This window comes from Bombina bombina, chromosome 1, assembly GCF_027579735.1.
Source record: "Bombina bombina isolate aBomBom1 chromosome 1, aBomBom1.pri, whole genome shotgun sequence".
NCBI classification, from domain to species: Eukaryota; Metazoa; Chordata; class Amphibia; order Anura; family Bombinatoridae; genus Bombina; species Bombina bombina.
In genome coordinates this window covers 362,214,808-362,240,016 of record NC_069499.1, presented here as the reverse complement: position 1 = coordinate 362,240,016, position 25,209 = coordinate 362,214,808, and the positions used below count along the sequence as shown (strand labels likewise).

The 25,209-nt window shown below is 41.1% G+C and overlaps 1 protein-coding gene across 8 annotated transcripts in view; it reads right to left on the bottom strand.

Moving 5' to 3' along the window:
- Positions 1-25,209, bottom strand: part of R3HDM1 (R3H domain containing 1) — a 546,502-nt gene that overhangs the window by 366,574 nt on the left and 154,719 nt on the right. For all 8 annotated transcript variants that reach the window (XM_053698247.1, XM_053698246.1, XM_053698242.1 and 5 more), the window contains 2 exons: positions 20,982-21,096; positions 20,693-20,771 (listed from right to left, as the gene is read on the bottom strand). In XM_053698247.1, coding sequence (XP_053554222.1) covers positions 20,693-20,771; positions 20,982-21,096 — 194 coding nt within the window. The remainder of the gene's footprint in view (positions 1-20,692; positions 20,772-20,981; positions 21,097-25,209) is intronic.

Sequence of the window (25,209 nt, the reverse complement as noted above, 5' to 3'; positions counted from 1 at the left end):
AAACATCCATTGTTGCTGTAAGTAGCAGACGTAAGAAAAAATCGTATTTTAACATTGTACTTCATAGCCCATGTATTGTAAAACTAATAATAAATGCTAAGTGATATCTTTGCAAGTATAGATTTATAACTCAGAATTGGTTTAAATTGTAAGTAAATAAGAATTTATTTCAACTTAGATAAATTAGCAAAGGACAATTGGTTATTGCATAGATAATAGATACTATTTCTGATGTTTTAAAGGGACAGTCTAGGCCAAAATAAACTTTCATGATTCAGATAGAGCATGTAATTTTAAACAATTTTCCAATTTACTTTTATCACCAATTTTGCTTTGTTCTCTTGGTATTCTTAGTTGAAAGCTTAACCTAGGAGGTTCATATGCTAATTTCTTAGACCTTGAAGGCCACCTCTTTTCAGAATGCATTTTAACAGTTTTTCACCAATAGAGGGTGTTAGTTCACGTATTTCATATAGATAACACTGTGCTCGTTAAGTTATCTGGGAGCAGGCACTGATTGGCTAAACTGCAAGTCTGTCAAAAGAACTGAAATAAAGGGGCAGTTTGCAGAGGCTTAGATACAAGATAATCACAGAGGTTAAAAGTGTATTATTATAACTGTGTTGGTTATGCAAAACTGGGGAATGGGTAATAAAGGGATTATCTATCTTTTAAAACAATAACAATTCTGGTGTAAACTGTCCCTTTAAAATGGAATTATATAGGATAAATTGTGGGTAAATAGCTAATTGTATTGCTTGAATGTTAGCAGCTAAATATCTTGGAATCTCATTGTGTTAATTGAATGAAATTCTATTGTGAATAAGGCTAGTTAAAAAGTTACAATTTGGTTTGCCTTGTAAAGAGTATTGCAACAGTTTAAACACTATATAGTTTGACTCATATTCTGGTTTTTCCAAATATATTTCAGTGTGTCTATAAATATCAACTAATAAAAAGAATTCAGAAATTTATATTAATTTTATGGTTTCTAGTATACGCCTATTGATCGAGGGTTTATTTTTTAAGGATAATTATTAAATATATTGTGTTATAACCCGGCCATATACTGACAAAACTAAAAGTGGTAGTCCATGAATGGAAAAAATTATTGCACAATACAGGTGCACTTTATGCATGTATGTAGTGGGTACTTGGAAAGTGCGACTAATCACATACAAGGGTCTCAAGACGCAGCTCATTTTATCGATCTCAGAAGGATGAAAGGCTGAGTGGACCTTGCCGGAGATTGAACCTGCAACCCTAGGGGTGCTACAGAGCTTAGCCACAGCACCTTTAGCATGCCGAGTTATCCGCCCGGCAACTCTCAGGAATTTGAAATGGGCACAGTGGATGGGAACATGAAGGTATGCATCCTGTAGATCCACCGTCGCCATAAATTGACCCTCCTGGAACAATGGAAGAACGGTACGAATAGTTTCCATTTTGAAAGACGGAATTCTGAGAAACTTGTTTAGACTCTTTAGGTCTAAGATAGGTCTGAAAGTTCCTTCTCTTTTGGGAACTACAACATAAAACATCTCTCATCCAAGCCTGGATGAAGAAAGACAATTCGCCCCCTGCTAGAACCGGTCCTGGATCGGGGGCCAACCCTACATGCGGACTTGGAAGCCACAGCAGGTTTCTTGGGTTGTTTATCCTTATTCCAAGACCGAATGGGTCTCCAGTCTGGACTTGGATTGCGGATAGTTCCCCTCCTGCTTAGAGGAAGAGGGGGAACCCTTGGAATTCCGAAAGGAACAAAAAGTACTCTGTCGACCTCTCCGATTGGATCTCTTATCCTGAGGGAGCAGATCCGAGAAGTCAGAAATAATGGCCTTCAAGTCAGTTTCGAACAAGGCCTTCCCCTTTTAAGGGACAGCCAAAAAGTTAGACTTGGAAGAAACATCCGCAGACCCAGATTTCACCAAAAAGGAGCTGCATGCTAAGATGGAGAACCCTGAACTCTTAGCCGCCAATTAGGTAAGTTACAGGGAAGTGTCAGTAATAAATGAATTAGCTGACTTAAAGGCTTTAGTCCTATCAGGTATCTCTTCCAAAGAAGTCTCAGACTTAAAGGGACACTGAACCCAAATGTTTTCTTTCGTGATTCAGATAGAGCATGACATTTTAAGCAACTTTCTAATTTATTCCTATTAAATTGTCTTCATTCTCTTGGAATCTTTATTTGAAATGCAAGAATGTAAGTTTAAATGCCGGCCCATTTTTGGTAAACAACCTGGGTTGTTCTTGCTGATTGGTGAATAAATCCATCCACCAATAAAAAAAGTGCTGTCCAGAGTAATGAACTAATAAAAAAGCATAGATGCCTTCTTTTTCAAATAAAGATAGCAAGAGAACAAAGAAAATGCTATAATAGGAGTAAATTAGAAAGTTGCTTAAAATTGCATGCTCTATCTGAATCACGAAAGAAATAATTTGGGTTCAGTGTCCCTATAAGAGACTCTTCCAGAGTATCAAACCAATAAGCAGCAGCACTTGTAACTGTACCAATGCAAACTGCCAGTTGCAATAGCAACCCTTGATGAACATAGATGAACTGCAAGGCAACTGAATTACCCAATAAACTACTAGCTGCTGAGAACTAAGTCCAGAAGGACAATCCCAGGGCCTCAAAAGAAAAAAGGCCAAACCGCCCAACTCGGCAACAAGAGGGCGCAAGCCCACCAACCCTCCACTACATGGGAAGGAGCGCTAGGGTCTGACAACCCCAGACACAAGAGAGAGACACGCAGCGGAACTCCACTGGCCCAGTCATCCAAATTGAAGGCTATAAGGACTGAGACAATCCTTCCTGCCTCACGGACCCACCGGTCCTCTAGAATGCTAAGTTGAGCACAGAGGATAACATGAGCACTCAGCGCCTCTACCGGACCAGCCAAGCAGAGCGGCGCCACGTGTCCAAATAGCTACCAGACAGAACTGAACCCAAACAGGAGCAGCCTGCAATCCGGGTCATAACCGTCAAGCCGCATAAATCCTCCCTCAGAGGGGAAGAAGGAAAACAGACAGGTCATCCTATCAGGTGAAAATAAAATACAAGGTAACCCCGTAGGTCAACGCCCAAAAAGAAACAGGCCTACCGCAGGACCAGCCAAACGGAGCCCTAATCTTCCTAAAAAAATGGAAAAGATCTCAATACATGGACAATCGGGAGATTACATCATCCCCACATGTCTAATGAGGTGCGCCATTCGAAGAGCAGACTGAGAATTCCCGTATCTGATAAGGATAGGGTCGTGCAATAACTGAATAAACATGTCTAAGAAACACACAAAGAAGTGCAATTCTGTAACGAAAGGCACAACACTCAGGGACAGTCACACCCGCAAGGAACTGTACAGTTCAAGGTGGAATACCCAGGACAACAGGAGCAGGGAAGGGAAGGCACCACCCTGTCCTCAAACGCTATTCAATTTAGGAAATAAAGGTTCATCAGGCAATATGACCTCTGGAACCCCTAACTTCGCAAAAAACTTCCTTTAGAAGAAGTGCAAATTCCTAAAACTAAAGTCTGGTTCCTCTGCAGCTGGAGGTTGAGAGGCAGCAGACTCCAACACAGAAAGGTCATACTCTGAAGTCTCCTAAAGAACTTAATCCTCTGATAACCCCATCAGTTAAATCCAAAAATTATTTGATGTAGTCTGGGAAGGAGTGCAATACGTAACCTTTCGCTTAAAAAGCATTAAGGCCGCAGACACCGCCGCCTGAACTGTGCAGTAACGTCTGGAGAAAAAAGATCCCCTCCAGATGGAGGATCCGCAATGCTACGGGAAAACTGCATGTGTATAGAGATAACAATGTAGGGTACGCACCTCACTGGACAACAACTCCTCAGAGGCGGACGGCTAAGTGGTATCAAACATGTTTGATATCACATTATCAAGGCATATGGAACATAATTGAGAGGGGGAACTAGGGCCCCCTCACCATATAAACAGGAATTACTCTTTAGGAATAGAGGGAGTGCCCTCTAAAGTAACAGAATCCTCCATTGCTAGTGCAATAACTGGAGAACTAGAGAAATAAAACATCCTATTTTATTAAAAAAAACGGCACCCTTATAACCCAATGGCTGGGGCACTCAACACCTCCTATGAACCAGACAGTACAGAGCTTTATGACTCCTCTCTGATAGTCCAGTCAGGAAAAAGGGAATGTAACAGATGGTACACAATGCTATGAGAGATAGCGTGCCAAGCTTGTAAGCTGCATGGCTCTCAAAGTGAAAGTGAAACTGAAACCTGTATATTCCATAACAGCCTATGAGCCTAACATCTCACACATAAAGCTGCATAACATCAAATAAACATATAAGATTATTATTCCCCCCTGTTTAATAATCCCCCTAAGGAGATATTAAACCTTGATTCTATAAAGATAAAAGGCGCCACACTGTGACCCTGTCTTCTGAAAGCACACAAAAAACTGCCAAATGTAGAGTAAAAAGCATACACACAAAAAAATTCCTGCAACGAAAAGCTGATAATACTCCAATTGTAAGTGAAAACAGTGCAAGAAAAAAATTGTAGAACACATAATGCCTGTGAAAAAACATAATTTATGTAAGAACTTACCTGATAAATTCATTTCTTTCATATTAGCAAGAGTCCATGAGCTAGTGACGTATGGGATATACATTCCTACCAGGAGGGGCAAAGTTTCCCAAACCTCAAAATGCCTACAAATACACCCCTCACCACACCCACAAATCAGTTTAACGAATAGCCAAGAAGTGGGGTGATAAGAAAAAAAGTGTGAAAGCATAAAAAATAAGGAATTGGAAATAATTGTGCTTTATACAAAAAAAAATCATAACCACCACACAAAAAAAGGGGTGGGCCTCATGGACTCTTGCTAATATGAAAGAAATGAATTTATCAGGTAAGTTCTTACATAAATTATGTTTTCTTTCATGTAATTAGCAAGAGTCCATGAGCTAGTGACGTATGGGATAATGACTACCCAAGATGTGGATCTTTCCACGCAAGAGTCACTAGAGAGGGAGGGATAAAATAAAGACAGCCAATTCCTGCTGAAAATAATCCACACCCAAAATAAAGTTTAAATGAAAACATAAGCAGAAGATTCAAACTAAAAGAGCTGCCTGAAGTACTTTTCTACCAAAAACTGCTTCAGAAGAAGAAAACACATCAAAATGGTAGAATTTAGTAAAAGTATGCAAAGAGGACAAAGTTGCTGCTTTGCAAATCTGATCAACCGAAGCTTCATTCCTAAACGCCCAGGAAGTAGAAACTGACCTAGTAGAATGAGCTGTAATCCTTTGAGGCGGAGTTTTACCCGACTCGAAATAAGCATGATGAATTAAAGATTTCAACCAGGATGCCAAAGAAATGGCAGAGGCCTTCTGACCTTTCCTAGAACCGGAAAAGATAACAAATAGACTAGAAGTCTTTCGGAAAGTCTTAGTAGCTTCAACATAATATTTCAAAGCTCTAACCACATCCAAAGAATGCAAAGATTTCTCCTTAGAATTCTTAGGATTAGGACATAATGAAGGAACCACAATCTCTCTACTAATGTTGTTGGAATTCACAACCTTAGGTAAAAATTCAAAAGAAGTTCGCAACACCGCCTTATCCTGATGAAAAATCAAAAAAGGAGACTCACAAGAAAGAGCAGATAATTCAGAAACTCTTCTGGCAGAAGAGATGGCCAAAAGGAACAAAACTTTCCAAGAAAGTAATTTAATGTCCAATAAATGCATAGGTTCAAACGGAGGAGCTTGAAGAGCCCCCAGAACCAAATTCAAACTCCAAGGAGGAGAAATTGACTTAACAGGTTTTATACGCACCAAAGCTTGTACAAAACAATGAATATAAGGAAGATTAGCAATCTTTCTGTGAAAAGAACAGAAAGAGCAGAGATTTGTCCTTTCAAGGAACTTGCAGACAAACCTTTATCCAAACCATCCTGAAGAAACTGTAAAATTCTTGGAATTCTAAAGAATGCCAGGAAAAAATGATGAGAAAGACACCAAGAAATATAAGTCTTCCAGACTCTATAATATATCTCCCTAGATACAGATTTACGAGCCTGTAAAATAGTATTAATCACAGAGTCAGAGAAACCTCTTTGACTAAGAATCAAGCGTTCAATCTCCATACCTTTAAATTTAAGGATTTGAGATCCTGATGGAAAAAAGGACCTTGAGACAGAAGGTCTGGTCTTAACGGACGAGTCCATGGTTGGCAAGAAGCCATCTGGACAAGATCCGCATACCAAAACCTGTGAGGCCATGAAGGAGCTACCAGCAGAACAAACGAGCATTCCTTCAAAATTTTGGAGATCACTCTTGGAAGAAGAACTAGAGGCGGAAAGATATAGGCAGGATGATACTTCCAAGGAAGTGACAATGCATCCACTGCTTCCGCTTGAGGATCCCTGGATCTGGACAGATACCTGGGAAGTTTCTTGTTTAGATGAGAGGCCATCAGATCTATTTCTGGAAGCCCCCACATTTGAACAATCTGAAGAAATACCTCTGGGTGAAGAGACCATTCGCCCGGATGCAACGTTTGGCGACTGAGATAATCCACTTCCCAATTGTCTATACCTGGGATATGAACCGCAGAAACTAGACAGGAGCTGGATTCCGCCCAAACCAGAATTCGAGATACTTCTTTCATAGCTAGAGGACTGTGAGTCCCTCCTTGATGATTGATGTATGCTACAGTTGTGACATTGTCTGTCTGAAAACAAATGAACGATTCTCTCTTCAGAAGAGGCCAAGACTGAAGAGCTCTGAAAATTGCATGAAGTTCCAAAATATTGATTGGTAATCTCACCTCCTGAGATTCCCAAACCCCTTGTGCCGTCAGAGACCCCCACACAGCTCCCCAACCTGTAAGACTTGCATCTGTTGAAATTACAGTCCAGGTCGGAAGAACAAAAGAAGCCCCCTGAATTTAACGATGGTGATCTGTCCACCACGTCAGAGAGTGTCGCACAATCGGTTTTAAAGATATTAATTGAGATATCTTTGTGTAATCCCTGCACCATTGGTTCAGCATACAGAGCTGAAGAGGTCGCATGTGAAAACGAGCAAAGGGGATCGCGTCCGATGCAGCAGTCATAAGACCTAGAATTAACATGCATAAGGCTACCGAAGGGAATGATTGTGACTGAAGGTTTCGACAAGCTGAAATCAATTTTAGACTTCTCTTGTCTGTCAAAGATAGAGTCATGGACACTGAATCTATCTGGAAACCCAAAAAGGTTACCCTTGTCTGAGGAATCAATGAACTTTTTAGTAAATTGATCCTCCAACCATGATCTTGAAGAAACAACACAAGTCGATTCGTATGAGATTCTGCTAAATGTAAAGACTGAGCAAGTACCAAGATATCGTCCAAATAAGGAAATACCACAATACCCTGTTCTCTGATTACAGACAGAAGGGCACCGAGAACCTTTGTAAAAATTCTTGGAGCTGTTGCTAGACCAAACGGTAGAGCCACAAACTGGTAATGCTTGTCTAGGAAAGAGAATCTCAGAAACTGAAAGTGATCTGGATGAATCGGAATATGCAGATATGCATCCTGTAAATCTATTGTAGACATATAATGCCCTTGCTGAACAAAAGGCAGGATAGTCCTTACAGTTACCATTTTGAATGTTGGTATCCTTACATAACGATTCAATATCTTTAGATCCAGAACTGGTCTGAAGGAATTCTCCTTCTTTGGTACAATGAAGAGATTTGAATAAAACCCCAGCCCCCGTTCCAGAACTGGAACTGGCATAATTACTCCAGCCAACTCTAGATCTGAAACCCATTTCAGAAATGCTTGAACCTTCGCTGGATTTACTGGGACACGGGAAAGAAAAAATCTCTTTGCAGGAGGTCTTATTTTGAAGCCAATTCTGTACCCTTCTGAAACAATGTTCTGAATCCAAAGATTGTGAACGGATTTGATCCAAATTTCTTTGAAAAAACGTAATCTGCCCCCTACCAGCTGAGCTGGAATGAGGGCCGCACCTTCATGTGGACTTAGAAGCTGGCTTTGATTTTCTAGAAGGCTTGGATTTATTCCAGACTGGAGATGGTTTCCAAACTGATACCGCTCCTGAGGATGAAGGATCAGGTTTCTGTTCCTTGTTGTGACGAAAGGAACGAAAACGATTATTAGCCCTGAATTTACCTTTAGATTTTTTATCCTGTGGTAAAAAAGTTCCTTTCCCTCCAGTAACAGTTGAAATAATAGAATCCAACTGAGAACCAAATAATTTATTACCCTGGAAAGAAAGGGTAGACTTAGAAGACATATCAGCATTCCAAGTTTTAAGCCATAAAGCTCTTCTAGCTAAAATAGCTAGAGACATATACCTGACATCAACCCTAATGATATCAAAGATGGCATCACAAATAAAATTATTAGCATGCTGAAGAAGAATAATAATGCTATGAGAATTATGATCTGTTACTTGTTGCGCTAAAGCTTCCAACCAAAAAGTTGAAGCTGCAGCAACATCCGCCAAAGATATAGCAGGTCTAAGAAGATTACCTGAACACAAATAGGCTTTTCTTAGAAAGGATTCAATTTTCCTATCTAAAGGAAGTACCATCTGCCGTAGGAATCTTAGTACGCTTAGCAAGAGTAGAGACAGCCCCATCAACCTTAGGGATTTTGTCCCAAAACTCTAATCTGTCAGACGGCACAGGATATAATTGCTTAAAACGTTTAGAGGGAGTAAATGAATTACCCAAATTATTCCATTCCCTGGAAATTACTTCAGAAATAGCACTAGGAACAGGAAAAACTTCTGGAATAACTACAGGAGATTTAAAAACCTTATCTAAACGTTTAGATTTAGTATCAAGAGGACCAGAATCCTCAATTTCTAAAGCAATTAGAACTTCTTTAAGTAAAGAACAAATAAATTCCATTTTAAATAAATATGAAGATTTATCAGCATCAACCTCTGAGACAGAATCCTCTGAACCAGAAGAACCATTATCAGAATCAGAATGATGATGTTCATTTAAAAATTCATCTGAAAAATGAGAAGTTTTAAAAGACTTTTACGTTTACTAGAAGGAGGAATAACAGACATAGCCTTCTTAATGGATTCAGAAACAAAATCTCTTATGCTATCAGGAACACTCGGAGTATTAGATGTTGACGGAACAGCAACAGTTAATGGAACTTTACTAAAGGAAATTTTATCTGCATTAACAAGTTTGTCATGACATTCAATACAAACAACAGCTGGAGGAACAGATACCAAAAATTTACAGCAGATACACTTAGCTTTGGTAGCTCCCGCACGAGGCAGCGATTTTCCTGAAGTATCTTCTGACTCAGTTGCAACGTGGGACATCTTGCAATATGTAATAGAAAAAACAACATATAAAGCAAAATAGATCAAATTCCTTAAATGACAGTTTCAGGAATGGGAAAAAATGCCAGTGAACAAGCTTCTAGCAACCAGAAGCAATAAATAATTAGACTTAAATAATGTGGAGACAAAAGTGACGCACATATTTTTTTAGCGCCAAATAAGACGCCCACATTATTTGGAGCCTAAATGCTTTTGGCGCCAAAAATTACGCCACATCCGGAACGCCGACACTTTTGACGCAAAAAAAAGTCAAAAAATGACGCAACTTCCGGCGACACGTATGACGCCGGAAATAGAAAAAAAAAATTGCGCCAAAAAAACCCACGCTTAGATAAAATCAAGCGTTCAATTTCCAAGCAGTCAGTTGCAGAGAGACTAGATTTGGATGTTCGAATGGACCTTGTACTAGAAGATCCTGTCTCAAAGGTAGCTTCCATGGTGGAGCCGATGACATATTCACCAGGTCTGCATACCAAGTCCTGCGTGGCCAGAATCACCGAGGCCTTCTCCTGTTTGATCCTGGCTACGAGCCTGGGAAGGAGAGGAAACGGTGGAAACACATAAGCTAGGTTGAACGACCTAGGCGCCACCAATGCATTCACTAGTGTCGCCTTGGGATCCCTGGATCTGGACCCGTAGCGAGGAACCTTGGAGTTCTGACGGGACGGCATCAGATCCATGTCTGGAATGCCCCATAGTCGAGTTAACTGGGCAAAGACCTCCGGGTGGAGTTCCCACTCCCCCGGATGGAAAGTCTGACGACTCAAATAATCCGCCTCCCAGTTGTCTACTCCTGGGATGTGAATCGCAGATAGGTGGCAGGAGTGATCCTCCGCCCATTTGATGATCTTGGATACCTCTCTCATTGCCAAGGAACTCCCTTTGAAAGGAATATTAAGCAATTTTGTTTTGGACGACACATCTGCCGACCAAGATTTTAGCCAAAGCGCCCTACGCGCCACTATTGCAAAACCTGAATTTTTCGCCGCTAATTTTGCCAATTGAAAAGCGGCATCCAAAATAAAGGAATTAGCCAACTTTAGTGCGTGAATTCTGTCCAAGACTTCATCATATAGAGTCTCCTTTTAGAGCTAATTTTCTAGTTCCTCGAAGCAAAAAGACGCCACCGTGATGACAGGAATAATGCACGAAATCGGTTGAAGAAGGAAACCTTGCTGAACAAATATCTTTTTAAGCAATCCTTCCAATTTTTTATCCATAGGATCTTTGAAAGCACAACTGTCCTCAATAGGGATAGTTGTGCGCTTGGCTAACGTTGAAACTGCCCCCTCTACCTTAGGGACCGTTTGCCATGCGTCCCTTCTGGGGTCGACAATGGGGAACATTTTCTTAAATATAGGAGGGGGAACAAAAGGTACACCAGGCTTCTCCCACTCGTTAGTCACTATGTCCGCCACCCTCTTGGGTATCGGAAAAGCATCGGCGTGCACTGGGACCTCTAAGAATTTGTCCATTTTGCACAACTTCTCTGGAATTACCAGAGTATCACAATCATCAAGAGTAGCTAGCAACTCCTTAAGCAGAGCGCGGAGATGTTCTAGCTTAAATTTAAATGCCACGATATCAGGTTCTGCCTGCTGAGAAATTTTTCCTGAATCAGAAATTTCTCCCTCAGACAGACCCTCCCTCACTGCCAACTCAGATTGATGTGAGGGTATAACAGATAAATTATTGTCCGCGCCAACTTGCTTATCCTCTGTATTTAAAACTGAGCAATCATGCTTTCTGGGAAATGCTGGCAGTTTGGATACAAGATTTGCTATAGAATTATCCATTACTGCTGTTAATTGCTGCATAGTAACAAGCATTGGCGCGCTAGATGTACTAGGTATCGCCTGCGCGGGCAAAACTGGTGTTGACACAGAAGGAGAGGATGATGAACTATCCCCACTACCTTCATTTAAAGAATCATCTTGGGCAACCTTATTAAATGTGACAGAACTGTCCTTACTTTGTTTGGACGCCATGGCACAATTTGCACATACATTTAAAGGGGGAACCACCTTGGCCTCCATACACACAGAACATATGCTATCTGAAGGTACAGACATGTTAGGCAGATTTAGGCAGGCTATTAATGCAATAAAAACGATTTTACACAAAACCGTTACTGTCTCTTTAAATAATAAAAGGAACACACTTTATTTCTGAAAAAAACTATGAAGGCAATATCCGATCTTTATAAAATTTACACCCAATGCTTTGAAAGTATTGCACACCAAATATGAAGTTTCTAGACCCTTAAATAAGCAAACCGGAGCTAATTGTTCAATTAACCGATTTAAACACACTACAGTCCCTGCCACAGACTTTGCTGCGGCTTTTACCTTCCTTAGGGGTTATTCACCACAGAAATAAGCCTTCCGGAGACTGTTTCTCAGCCACAGGACCCTCTCACATGAAGCTGCATGCACTGCCTTTGGAAGTAACTGCGCAACTGAGGCGCGAAAATGAGGCCTCCTCCCTCTGCATACCAGAGTGAAGGGGCCTTTCTGACTAGATTAGGCGTCTAAACCAATGCCAGGCATAATTAAAACGTTCCCAAAAGTGTTTCTAAACTCATAAAACACTCCAAATGTCATAAGAATATGATATAAGCAAATCGATTTAGCCCACAATAGTGTCAACCAGCATAGAGCCCAATTTATAAGCTTTTAATCTGTTACTGAGTCTTCATCACTTTCTGTTGTAGAGTAAATAGTACAAACCGGCACTATTTTAAAATAACAAACTCTTGATAGAAGAAATAAAACTACAACTAACACCACATACTCTTTACCATCCCCGTGGAGATGCTACTTGTTCAGAGCAGGCAAAGAGAATGACTGGGGGGCAGAGCCAGAGGGGGGGCTATATGGACAGCTTTTGCTGTGTGCTCCCTTTGCCATTTCCTGTAGGGGAAGAGAATATTCCCACAAGTAAGGATGAAGCCGTGGACCGGACACACCAAAGTAGGAGAAAAGAAATCCATTTTGAAGGCTGGCTAAGCCTACTTTTTAATGGGTCCACAAAGGAAGAATCATCCTTCTCATGATCAATATTGTTTTTGTATAAGCAAGAAATTAGAACTTTTACTTTATAAATATTTTCCTATTTAAGCAAGCCGATTACAAGAAAAATAGCAAACCTGGAGAAGTACAAAATCTCTAACCAGTACAAGGCTATCTTCAGTAGTGACACAGAATTCGGGTGCTACTAAGTATTTCGGATGACTCCCCACCACATATATGCCTCAACCTCTTTTTCTGTACCCTTCCATAAAAATACAGCCCATTTAGGACTTATGGAGAGTAGAAAGAGAAAGGAATTTTGACTCCTAGACATATCACTGGGAGGTAAATACCAGACTCAAAGACAGAAGTTAGGTGAACTAAGAGGAATTGCACCAATCTGTCTGTAAAAATAATAATCATATTAAATAATAATTTTCCAAACTGAAGCAAGGCTACAGCAAACACTACATACCCCAAATAAGTAAAAGTAGAAGTGACAGTGTAAATGAGGGGAATAAAATGTGTAAAAATGAGCCTACTCAAGACTTTGAAGAAGAAGAAGACCAACCCTTACACAATCAGTTCTAGAATGAGATTATATGAGGGTGTGAGAGAAAAAGCACAAGATCTCAAAAAGAGTTTGAAGAGATATGCACTGCTGAACTTTTTTTTAGCAAAAAGCATTCCTGTGTTCATTAAATAGACCTTAGCAAGGTGAAGATCATCTCAGATCCTAGTCAGAGATTTTGACACAAATTTAAGTTCAACAACAAATACAGGTATACTTAAAAGAAAAAAGAATCTGACACCTCCTCTACCTTTAGGACTCAAACATCAAAAGGTTCATAGAACAGATTACATGGTCACCAGAAGCTGAACTATACATTAATAATCCAACTAAAAAAGTATATTTATGCTTACCTGATAAATTGATTTCTTCTATGATACGACGAGTCCACAGATTCATCCTTTACTTGTGGGATATTATCCTCCTGCTAACAGGAAGTGGCAAAGAGCACCACAGCAGAGCTGTCTATATAGCTCCTCCCTTGACTCCACCCCCCAGTCATTCAACCGAATGAAGAACTTGAAGAACTTTTCTCCCAAAAAAAGCCTCAGAAGAAGCAAAAGTGTCAAATTTGGAAAATTTGGAAAAGGTATGAAGCGAAGACCAAGTCGCAGCCTTAAAAATCTGTTCAACAGAAGCATAGTTTTTAAAAGCCCATGTGGAAGCCACCGCTCTAGTAGAATGAGCTGTAATCCTTTCAGGAGGCTGCTGTCCAGCAGTCTCGTATGCCAAACGGATTATGCTTTTCAGCCAAAAAGAAAGAGGTAGCCATAACTTTTTGACCTCTAAGCTTTCCAGAATAGACAACAAACAGAGAATGTGTTTGACGGAAATCCTTGGTCGCTTGCAAGTAAAACTTCAAGGCACGAACCACGTACAAGTTATGTAACAGACGCTCCTTCTTAGAAGAAGGGTTAGGACACAGAGAAGGAACAACAATTTCCTGATTAATATTCTTATTAGAAACAACCTTAGGAAGGAATCCAGGTTTGGTATGCAAAACCACCTTATCAGAATGGAATATAAGATAAGGCGAGTCGCATTGTAATGCAGATAGTTAAGAAACTCTTCGAGCAGAAGAGATAGCAACTAAAAACAGAACTTTCCAAGATAGAAGCTTAATATCTATGGAATGCATAGGTTCAAACGGAACCCCTTGAAGAACGTTAAGAACTAAATTCAAACTCCATGACGGAGCAACAGGTTTAAACACAGGCTTAATTCTAACCAAAGCCTGACAAAACGACTGAACGTCTGGGACATCTGCCAGACGCTTGTGCAGTAAGATTGACAAAGCAGAAATCTGTCCCTTTAAGGAAGTAGCTGATAACCCCTTCTCCAATCCTTCTTGGAAAAAGGACAAAATCCTAGGAATCCTGATCTTACTCCATGAGTAGCCTTTGGATTCGCACCAATAAAGATATTTACGCCATATCTTATGATAAATTTTCCTAGTGACAGGCTTTCGAGCCTGAATCAAGGTATCTATGACCGACTCAGAGAATCCCTGCTTAGATAAAATCAAGCGTTCAATCTCCAGGCAGTCAGCCGCAGAGAAACTAGATTTGGATGTTGGAACGGACCCTGAATGAGAAGGTCCTGTCTCAGTGGCAGTTTCCAAGGTGGCAGAGATGACATCTCTACCAGATCTGCATACCAAGTCCTGCGTGGCCAGGTGCTATCAAAATTACCGAAGACCTCTGCTGTTTGATTCTGGCAATCAGACGAGGAAGGAGAGGAAAAGGAGGAAACACATAAGCCAGGCTGAACGACCACGGTACTGCTAGAGCATCTATCAGTACTGCTTGATGATCCCTTGATCTGGACCCGTAACAAGGAAGTTTGGCATTTTGATGAGATGCCTTCAGATCCAATTCTGGTGTGCCCCATTGATTAATCAATTGTGCAAACACCTCCGGATGGAGCTCCCACTCCCCACGAATGAAAAGTCTGACTGAGAAAATCTGCTTCCCAGTTCTCCACTCCTGGGATATAGATTGCTGATAGATGGCAAGAGTGAGTCTCTGCCCATTGAATGATTTTTGAAACCTCTATCATCGCTAGAGAACTCTTTGTTCCCCCTTGATGATTGATACATGCTACAGCCGTGATATTGTCCGACTGGAATCTTATGAATTTGGCCGAAGCCAGCTGAGGCCACGCCTGAAGATGGTTGAATATCTCTCTCAGCTCTAGAATATTTATTGGAAGGAGAACCTCCTCCTGAGTCCACACACCCTGTGCCTTCAGGGAACTCCAGACTGCGCCCAGCCCAAGAGGCTGGCGTCCGTCGTCACTATAACCCATGCTGGCCTGCGGAAACACCTTCCCTGGGACAGATGATTCTGTGACAACCACCAAAGAAGAGAGTCTCTGGTCTCTTGATCCAGATTTATCTGAGGAGATAAATTTGCATAATCCCCATTCCACTGTCTGAGCATGCACAGTTGCAGTGGTCTGAGATGCAAGCGAGCAAACGGAACTATGTCCATCGCCGCTACCATTAGACAAATTAACTCCATACACTGAGCCACTGATGGCCGAGGAATGGAATGAAGAGCTCGGCAGGTGGTTAAGATTTTTGATTTTCTGACCTTCGTCAGAAAAATTTTCATGTCTACCGAGTCTATCAGAGTTCCCAGGAATGGAACTCTTGTGAGAGGGACACCTGAACTCTTCTTTATGTTTACCTTCCACTCGTGAGATCTTAGAAAGCCAACACAATGTCCGTGTGAGATTTGGCTAGATGTTAAGTTGACGCCTGAATCAAGATATCGTCAAGATAGGGCGCCACTGCTATGCCCCGCGGCCTTAGAACCACCAGAAGGGACCCTAGCACCTTTGTGAAAATTCTGGGAGCTGTGGGCAACCCGAAAGGAAGAGCCACAAACTAGTAATGCTTGTCCAGGAAGGTAAACCTGAGGAACTGGTGATGATCTTTGTGGATAGGAATGTGAAGATACGCATCCTTCAAATCCATGGTGGTCATATATTGACCCTCCTGGATCATTGAAAAATTGTCCGAATGGTCTCCATCTTGAAGGATGGGACTCTTGAGAAATTTGTTTAGAATTTTGAGATCTAAAATCGGTCTGAAGGTTCCCTCTTTTTTGGGAACCACGAACAGATTGGAGTAAAACCCCTGGCCCCTGTTCTGCTTTTGGAACTGGGCAGATGACACCCATAGTATATAGGTCTTCTACAAAGTGTAAGAACCCCTCTCTTTTTGTCTGGTTTACAGACAACCGTGAAAGAGGAAATCTCCCCCTTGGGTCACGATTTCTAAAGCCCAGGAATCCTGAACGTCTCTTGCCCAAGCCTGAGCGAAGAGAGAAAGTCTGCCCCCTACTAGATCCGGTCCCAGATCGGGGGCTGCCCTTTCATGCTGTCTTGGTAGCAGCAGCTGGCTTCTTGGCCTGTTTACCTTTATTCCAGGTCTGGTTAGGTCTCCAGATTGACTTGGATTGAGCAAAATTCCCCTCCTGCTTTGTGGCAGGGGAGGAGGTAGAGGGACCACCATTGAAGTTTCGAAAGGAATGAAAATTATTTTGTTTGGCCCTCATTATTTTTGTCTCATCCTCAGGAAGGGCATGGCCTTTTCCTCCAGTGATGTTGGAAATGATCTCCTTCAGTTCAGGCCCGAAAAGGGGCTTACCTTTGAAAGGAATAGCTAATAGCTTAGATTTTGATGACACATCAGCAGACCAGGACATAAACCATAACGCTCTACGCGCTAAAATGGCAAAACATGAATTCTTTGCCGCTAATTTAGCCAGTTGAAAAGCGGCATCTGTAATAAAAGAATTAGCTAGCTTGAGAGCCTTAATTCTATCTAAAATATCATCTAATGGGGTCTCAACCTTAAGAGCCTCCTCTAGAGCCTCAAACCAAAAAGCAGCTGCAGTACTTACAGGAACAATGCACGCTATAGGTTGTAGAAGAAAACCCTGATAAATAAACAATATCTTTAGAAGACCCTCTAATTTTTTATCCATAGGATCTTTGAAAGCACAACTGTCCTCAATAGGTATAGTTGTACGCTTAGCCAGGATATAAATAGCTCCCTCCACCTTAGGGACCGTCTGCCACAAATCCCGAATGGTGTCCGATATGGGAAACATTTTCTTAAAAGTAGGAGGGGGAGAGAACGGAATGCCTGGTCTATCCCATTCCTTAGTAACAATGTCCGAAATCCTCTTAGGGACCGGAAAAACAGTGTAAGTAGGAACCTCTAGATATCTATCCATTTTACACAATTTCTCTGGTGGAATTACAATAGGGTCACAATCACCCAGAGTCGCTAAAATCTCCCTGAGCAACAAGCGGAGGTGTTCCAGCTTAAACTTAAAAGCCGTCATATCTGAGTCTGTTTGAGGGAACATCTTTCCTGAATCAGAAAACTCTCCCTCAGACCGCAATTCCCCCACCCCCAATTCAGAACATTGTGAGGGTAAATCGGAGATGGCCAATAAAGCGTCAGAGGGCTCAGCATTTACTCTAATACCGGACCTATTGCGCTTCCCCTGCAAACCAGGCAGTTTAGATAATACCTCTGTGAAAGTAGTAGACATAACTGCGGCCATATCTTGCAGGGTGAAAGAATTAGACGCACTAGAAGTACTTGGCATCACTTGGGCGGGCGTTAATGGTTGTGACAAAAAAAAAACGGTACTGCGCCTTTAAGAGAAAAAAAGCATACAATTTTTCTAAAACTGCTTTAAAACAATAAAATTATCCCAATTTTATGATAAAAGCATCCCAACTGTTCAGTTAAGTTTGCCCCACAAGGAAAGAAATACTTAACCCTTACCAGAAAAACGTAGTGCTATAAAACACTTATTTCAAATAAAAAACGCCTACCTGCCCTCAGGGGTCTGTAAAATCGGAGTAAACCTTCGATTTGGCCCAATACTGTTCTAAAAGGCCCACCGGAGTTGGAGCTTGTTGCTTGTCTGGGAAAAACAACTGCGCAACTGAGGCACGAAAATAGGCCCCGCCCATCTCACTCGATGTCTCACAGCCTAAAATAACCACACCAGAGCGGTCTAAAACCTAGCCATGTGGGTTCATATACCCATAAATGAAGCCATGTGTACCCTCTTATACTCAAAGTATAAAAAAACGTCTCATAAAAAACGTTATCTGTACTCCAGTCTGTACTCCCAGTCATGAAAACGTTTGCCCACAATCATCAGTGTTAACCATTTTTTTCTTTTATAGCCCAATATGCAAGTTCAGTAATACCCCTCTTTATACTTTAGGATTACTGCTTACCCTTTCCCTCATGGGGATACTGTCAGCCAATTCTGAAATAACACAGTCTCTCCAGAAAAAAATGACTTAACATACCTCACTGCTTATAGCATGAAAAACGTTCCTCACACTGAAGTTTCTTAAGTACTCCTCAGCCATTCTGTGGGAACTACTCTGGATCTTAGTAACAACTGCTAAGATCATCAGCCTCCAGGCAGAAGTCTTCATCCATCTGCTGCCTGGGAGAAAATAGTACACACCGGTAACATTTAAAATAAAAAACTCTTGCTTGAAGAAAATAAAAACTAACATTTTATCACCTCTTTCACTTTACCCTTCCTATTACTTAGAGTAGGCAAAGAGAATGACTGGGGTGGTGGAATCAAGGGAGGAGCTATATAGACAGCTCTGCTGTGGTGCTCTTTGCCACTTCTTGTTAGCAGGAGGATAATATCCCACAAGTAAAGGATGAATCAGTGGAATCGTCGTATCTTATAGAAGAAATTGCATTTAGACAGTTTTGAACAGCCTAGTGACTGCAACTTAATGCTTAGGTGGACTAGACTAAAGATAATACAGTGTTATTCAAAAAAAAACTAAAATGGAAAATACTTTACAGAAAAGAAAAAAAAGAGATAAAATAATGCCTTTGAGACCTGGACAAAAATGGAATGCAAAGTGTCAATGCTGCAAAGTGTCAATGCTGCAAGGTTTACTTATGTCAAGAAGCCTGACAAAAGTCTTTGCAGTCTTTAATGTTTACATAATTTTACCTAAGTTCTACAGAGGACAAATAAATTGGACAAAAGAAGATAATGAGGCACTGGCAAAATGATAAAAGCTTTCATCTATTTTTGTTTTCTTTACAATACAAAATGACCCATCTTAAAAGGGATATGAAACCCACATTTTTTTTGCTTGCGATTCAGACAGAGAATACAATTTTAAAAAAGTTTCCAATTTACTTCTATTATCAAATTTACTTCATTCTCTTTTTTTTTTGTAGATAGGTAGGGTGAACATGTCTGGATTACTACACGGCAGGAAAAAGTACAGCCATCTAGTGCATGTATAAAATACATACAAATCTACTACCATATAGTGCTGCAAACACATGCACGCTCCAGAGCTTACTTCGCTTTTCAACAAGAGATTACAATAGAACAAAGAAAATTTTATAATTTAAAAAAAAATAATTCTAATTTACTTCTCTTAACATACTTTATCTAAATCATGAAACCAATAAAAATGTAGGTTTCATGTCCCTTTAGTACATTTTACACCCCAGAATATTAAACTAGAAATAACATGGAATATTGCAGCACTATCCAAATAAATGACAACAACAACAATATTAATAAAAATAAATTATAAATCACCCAAAAATCTTTTAAATTAATATTTTTTGTATTTATTTTTGTAAAATTCAATGAAAGGGTGACACTGCGAGTCTCCATTCATTAGGTGAGTACATTGGAACATTTTATTTCGCTCTAAACATGGCCTTTCAAAGGGGTTGAAGTATTAGTATAGAGAAACAAAAATGAATGAATGCCTTTTAAAAAAAAAAGTGTGTGTGAGTGTGAGTGAGAGAGAGAGAGTGTGTGAGAGAGAGAGAGAGAGTGTGTGAGAGAGAGAGAGAGAGAGTGTGTGAGAGAGAGAGAGAGAGAGAGAGAGAGAGAGTGTGTGAGAGAGAGAGAGAGAGAGAGAGAGAGTGTGTGTGAGAGAGAGAGAGAGAGAGAGAGAGAGAGAGAGTGTGTGAGAGAGAGAGAGAGAGAGAGAGTGTGTGAGAGAGAGAGAGAGAGAGAGAGAGAGTGTGTGAGAGAGAGAGAGAGAGTGTGTGAGAGAGAGAGAGAGAGAGAGAGTGTGTGAGAGAGAGAGAGAGAGTGTGTGAGAGAGAGAGAGAGAGAGTGTGTGAGAGAGAGAGAGAGAGTGTGTGAGAGAGAGAGAGAGAGTGTGTGAGAGAGAGAGAGAGAGAGTGTGTGAGAGAGAGAGAGAGTGTGTGAGAGAGAGAGAGAGTGTGTGAGAGAGAGAGAGAGAGTGTGAGAGAGAGAGAGAGTGTGTGAGAGAGAGAGAGTGTGTGAGAGAGAGAGTGTGTGAGAGAGAGAGTGTGTGAGAGAGAGTGTGTGAGAGAGAGAGTGTGTGAGAGAGAGTGTGTGAGAGAGAGTGTGTGAGAGAGAGTGTGTGTGAGAGAGAGAGTGTGTGAGAGAGAGAGTGTGTGAGAGAGAGAGAATGTGAGAGAGAGAGAGTGTGTGAGAGAGAGAGAGTGTGTGAGAGAGAGAGAGTGTGAGAGAGAGTGTGAGTGAGTGTGTGTGTGAGTGTGAGAGAGAGTGTGAGAGAGAGTGTGAGTGAGTGTGTGTGAGTGTGTGTGAGTGTGTGTGCATTCATTATTTTTATTTTTTTAAATCTCAAAATTCTTTTGAAATGTCTATATAATGTAAAATTCCATAACAACATAATTTTAGTCTACCTGGGATTACTTTGCAGTGTGTTTACCAAAAATTCATGCAGATCTATTCCTGTAGAGTCTGTATATTCTTGACTAGAATCTGCAAGATAAATTAAATAAATAAGGCAATATGACATTTCTATAAAATGCTCAACAGTTCTTTACAATATATCTAAAATGGGTTAAAGTTATTAGTTAGTTATTTTAATTTCAGCTCAATGTTAAAATGACAGCTCAGACCTGACTTGCACATTTAGCTACAGAGGAGTTAAAATTGCCCAAATAGGTTTGACACATCTTAAACACAAACCTCTTGAAAGCATTTTCTTAGAAGACTTTTCATTCCCTTTCTCTTTTTCCGTTTCATCCTTTGTGAGGTTCTCTTCTTTTCCAACGGCCTGTGTAAGCTGGACCTGAATGACTTCCTAGAGATCAAATAGATCAATGGAGATCAAGCTGATTATACTTCAAATTTAAAAAAAAAAAAAAAAATATTCTAAAAAGTGATGTTTGATAAAGAGATTTTATTTTTTATTTTACTTCAATTAACTCTGTGCATTATATTTGTCTTTTAGCACAAAAAGGTGCAAAAGGGGTTTCAAAATATTAACATTATTATATTTCTAAAATTACCTACTTAATAATACCAGACTAAAAATTTGCTGTTCATTCGTTTCATGGTTTCAAAATATACTTAGATATATATATACTTAGATATATATATATATATATACACTTATATATATATATATATATATATATATATATATATATATATATGTCCAGTGAGTGCTTATCCAATTTGAATACTATTGAAATGCCCATAGAGCACCCTGGCGGTTGATGACAGATAGTGAGAGTGCACACACCTACAACAAAAATTATTATTATAATATATAATAATATATATTATATATATTATATATATATATATTTATTAAGAAATTAGTCCAGCTGTGGTTGGGAAATAATTAGTTGGGTGAGTAACAGATGCAAAAAATGACTGTTGCAACTCTGGTGCAAGGGGGTAATAATTGGTATATTATTAATGAAAAAAAGAAAACAAAAGAAATACCCTTATTCCAGCACTAGCTCATTCTCCAACTGGATATAAATAATAAATTATGCTTACCTGATCATTTCATTTCCATCTGTGGGAGAAGAGTCCACTGCTTCATTCATTACTTGTGGGAATACAGAACTTGGCCACCAGGAGGAGGCAAAGACACCCCAGCCAAAGGCTTAAATACCTCCCCCACTCCCCTCATCCCCCAGTCATTCTGCCAAGGGAACAAGGAACAGTAGGAGAATATCGGGGTATAAATGATGCCAGAAGAAGAATATTAAATTTAGGTCCGCTCCCCCAGAAACACGGGCGAGAGCAATGGACTCTCCTCCCAAAGTTGGAAATAAAATTATCAGGTAAGCATAAATTATGTTTTCCATCTTAATGGGAGGAGAGTCCACTGCTTCATTCATTACTTGTGGGAATACCCAAGCTCTAGAGTACACTGAATAAAGAAAGCGGGAAGGTAAAAGGAGGCAGACCTTATACTGAGGGCACCAAAGCCTGCAGAACCTCTCTCGCAAAAGCTGCTTCCGCCGAAGCAAAAAAATCAAATATGTAAAATGTTGCAAAAGAATGTAAAGAGGACAAAGTATCCGCCTTACAAATCTGCTCCATAGAAGCCTCCTTCTTAAAGGCCCAAGAAGAGGCCACAGCTCTAGTTGAATGAACCGTATCCTCAGAAGAGACTTATGTCCCACCTTCTCAATGAAAAACGTAGAACACTCATCAGCCAAAAGATAAGGAAGTCGAAGAGGCCCTCTGACCCCCATGCTTCCCGGAAAGTGAATAAACAAAAAGAAGTTTGTCTAAATTCCTACGTGGCCTGAAGATAGGACTTCAAGGCACAAACCACATACAGAATTACGTTGAAAGGAACCACAATCTCTTGATTGGTGTTGTGAATTAACACAACCTTAGGAAGAAAACCTAACTTGGTTCGTAGAACAACCTTATCAGCATGGAAAGCCAGATAAGGAGGGACGCATTGCAAGGCAGTAATCACAGATACTCTGCGCACAGAAGCAATAGCCTGTAGAAAGGAACCTTCCAAGACATAGTTTAGTTTAATGTCTACGTCATGCAAAAGGCTCCAACAGAGCCCGTGCAAAACCTAAAGAACAAGATTCAAACTCCGAGGAGCAATAGATCTAAACACAGGTCTGATCCTAGCAGAGCCTTAACAAGTGACTGCACATCAGGAAGCTCAGCGAACCTCTTGTGCAGTAACCAGACAGGGCCGAAATCTGATCCCTCAGGGGACTTGAAAACCCCTTCTCCAGTTCATTCTGGAGAACAGAATAAGTAGGTCCTCCACACCTATGATAGATGCGACAAACAACCAGTTAGGAGCTTGAATGAGAGTAAAAATAACACTCTCAAACAACCCTATCTTGGCTAGGACTAAGCGTTCAATTTCAACGTAGTCAGCCTCAGAGATCTAGACAAAAACAAAAAGACCTTGGTCAGCAGATCCCTGCGGCAAGGTAACTTCCACGGAAGAGATAATGACATCCCAACTAGTCCGCGAACCATATCCTTCGCGGCCAAGACGGAGCAATCAGTATCACAGACGCCTGCTTGATTCGAGACACTGCACTAGGAAGTAGTGGTAACTGTCGTAAAAGATAAATTAGATTGAACCTCCAAGGCACCGCTAATGCATCTGTAAGCTCCGCCTGAGGATCCCTGTACCTCGACCCATATCTGGGTAACTAGGTAAAGAGACATCATAAGATCTTCCTCTTGCAAATCTCTGCAAACACTCGGGATGGAGAGACCAATCCCCCGGATTAAAGTATTGTCTGCTGAGGAAATCCGCTTTCCAATTGTCCACACCCGGAATGTGTATTGCTGACAGCGAACAAATATGAGGTCTCCGCCCACTCCAGAATCCGAGATACTTCCCTCATAGCTAGGGAGCTTCTCGTTTCCCGCCTGGTGGTTGATGTAACCCACCGAGGATATATTAACTGATTGGAATCTGATAAACTGGGATGAACCCAGCAGACGCCAAGCCTTCAGAGCATTGTATATTGCCTGAAGATACAAAATGCTATCGGAAAGGAGCTGTTCCTCCTGAGTCCATAGGCCCTTCCTGACAGACTCGCAAACGTAGTCACAATCACCCAGGATGGTTTTGAGACTGACATCACTTGGGACCAGTGATACGGACAAAAAACCCAGAAAGAGATTCTATCAATCTGTTGTCCAGAGAAATCTGTCAAGACAGATTCGAATGATCAGCATGCGCAGTTGCAACAGTCTGAGGTGAAACCTGGCAAGGAAATTATGTCCATGCTGGACACAATGAGACCAATCATCTCCATACACCGAGCCACAGATGGCCTTAAGGAGGTCAAGACATGTTGAAGCTAGCCTGCAATGTCTCTGGTCTGTTAGAAAATTCTCATGTCTATGGAGACTATTATAGTACCCGGGAATTCCACCCTGATACTCGATACATGAAAACTCTCTAGATTTATCTACTATCCATGGGATCGAAGAAGACAGGAGAAATTCCGAATGGTCCACTCTCCGAAAAACGTCTTTGAGAATGCCACGTTGGCCGGGATTAACCCCGGGTCAACCACTTGGAAGGCAGTTATGCTCCCCACTATACCAGCTAGACCAAACAGAAGATCAATAAACTGGAAGTGCCGGTCCAGGAACGCAAACACTAGGAACGGGAAGTGGCCCTTGAGGATTGGAACGTGAAGGGAGCATCCTTCAGATCTATGGTGGTCATGAACTGCCCTTCTCTAACGAGGGGAAGAATGAACCTATTGTCTCCCTCTTGAACAAGGGGACATTTAAAAACTTGGTTAAGCACATCAGGTCCAAATCGGACGGGAAGTTCAATCCACCACAAAAAGGTTTGAATAGTATCCCAAACCTCACACTGCGATAGGCACCAGGACAATAACTCCTAAGAGAACAGATCCCGTAGGCACCCCAGAAAGGCTGAACTGCCCTTGGGTGACAGAGACTTGAAACGTATCTTGTGACCCTGAGCTATGACCTTCAGGACCCATGGATCCTGCACGTCCCTGAACCAAGCGACTAAAAAGAGCGACAGTTTGCCCCCTACACGATCCGAAGAGGACCAGAGACCGCCCATTCATGCCGACATAGACTCGGCGGGCTTCTTGCTCTGCTTGAATTTCTTCCAGGACTGAGCCGGTATCAAAGAGCTCTTGGTTTGCTCAGGCTTAGCGGAGGACTGCTGACATGGGCTTTATCAAAACGAAAAGAACTAAAATTGTCCCTTAGACTCGTTCATATTCTCTTGCGGTAAAAGGGCACCCTTGCCCCCTGTGACCATGGAGATAATTGAGTCCAGGCCTGGACCAAACAAAATCATTCCCTTAAAGGGGAGGGAAAGAAGTCTAGACTTAGAAGTCATATCCGCAGACCAGGACTTCACCCAGAGCCCGACGAGCCTGAACAGAAAAGGCTGAAGCCTTAGCAT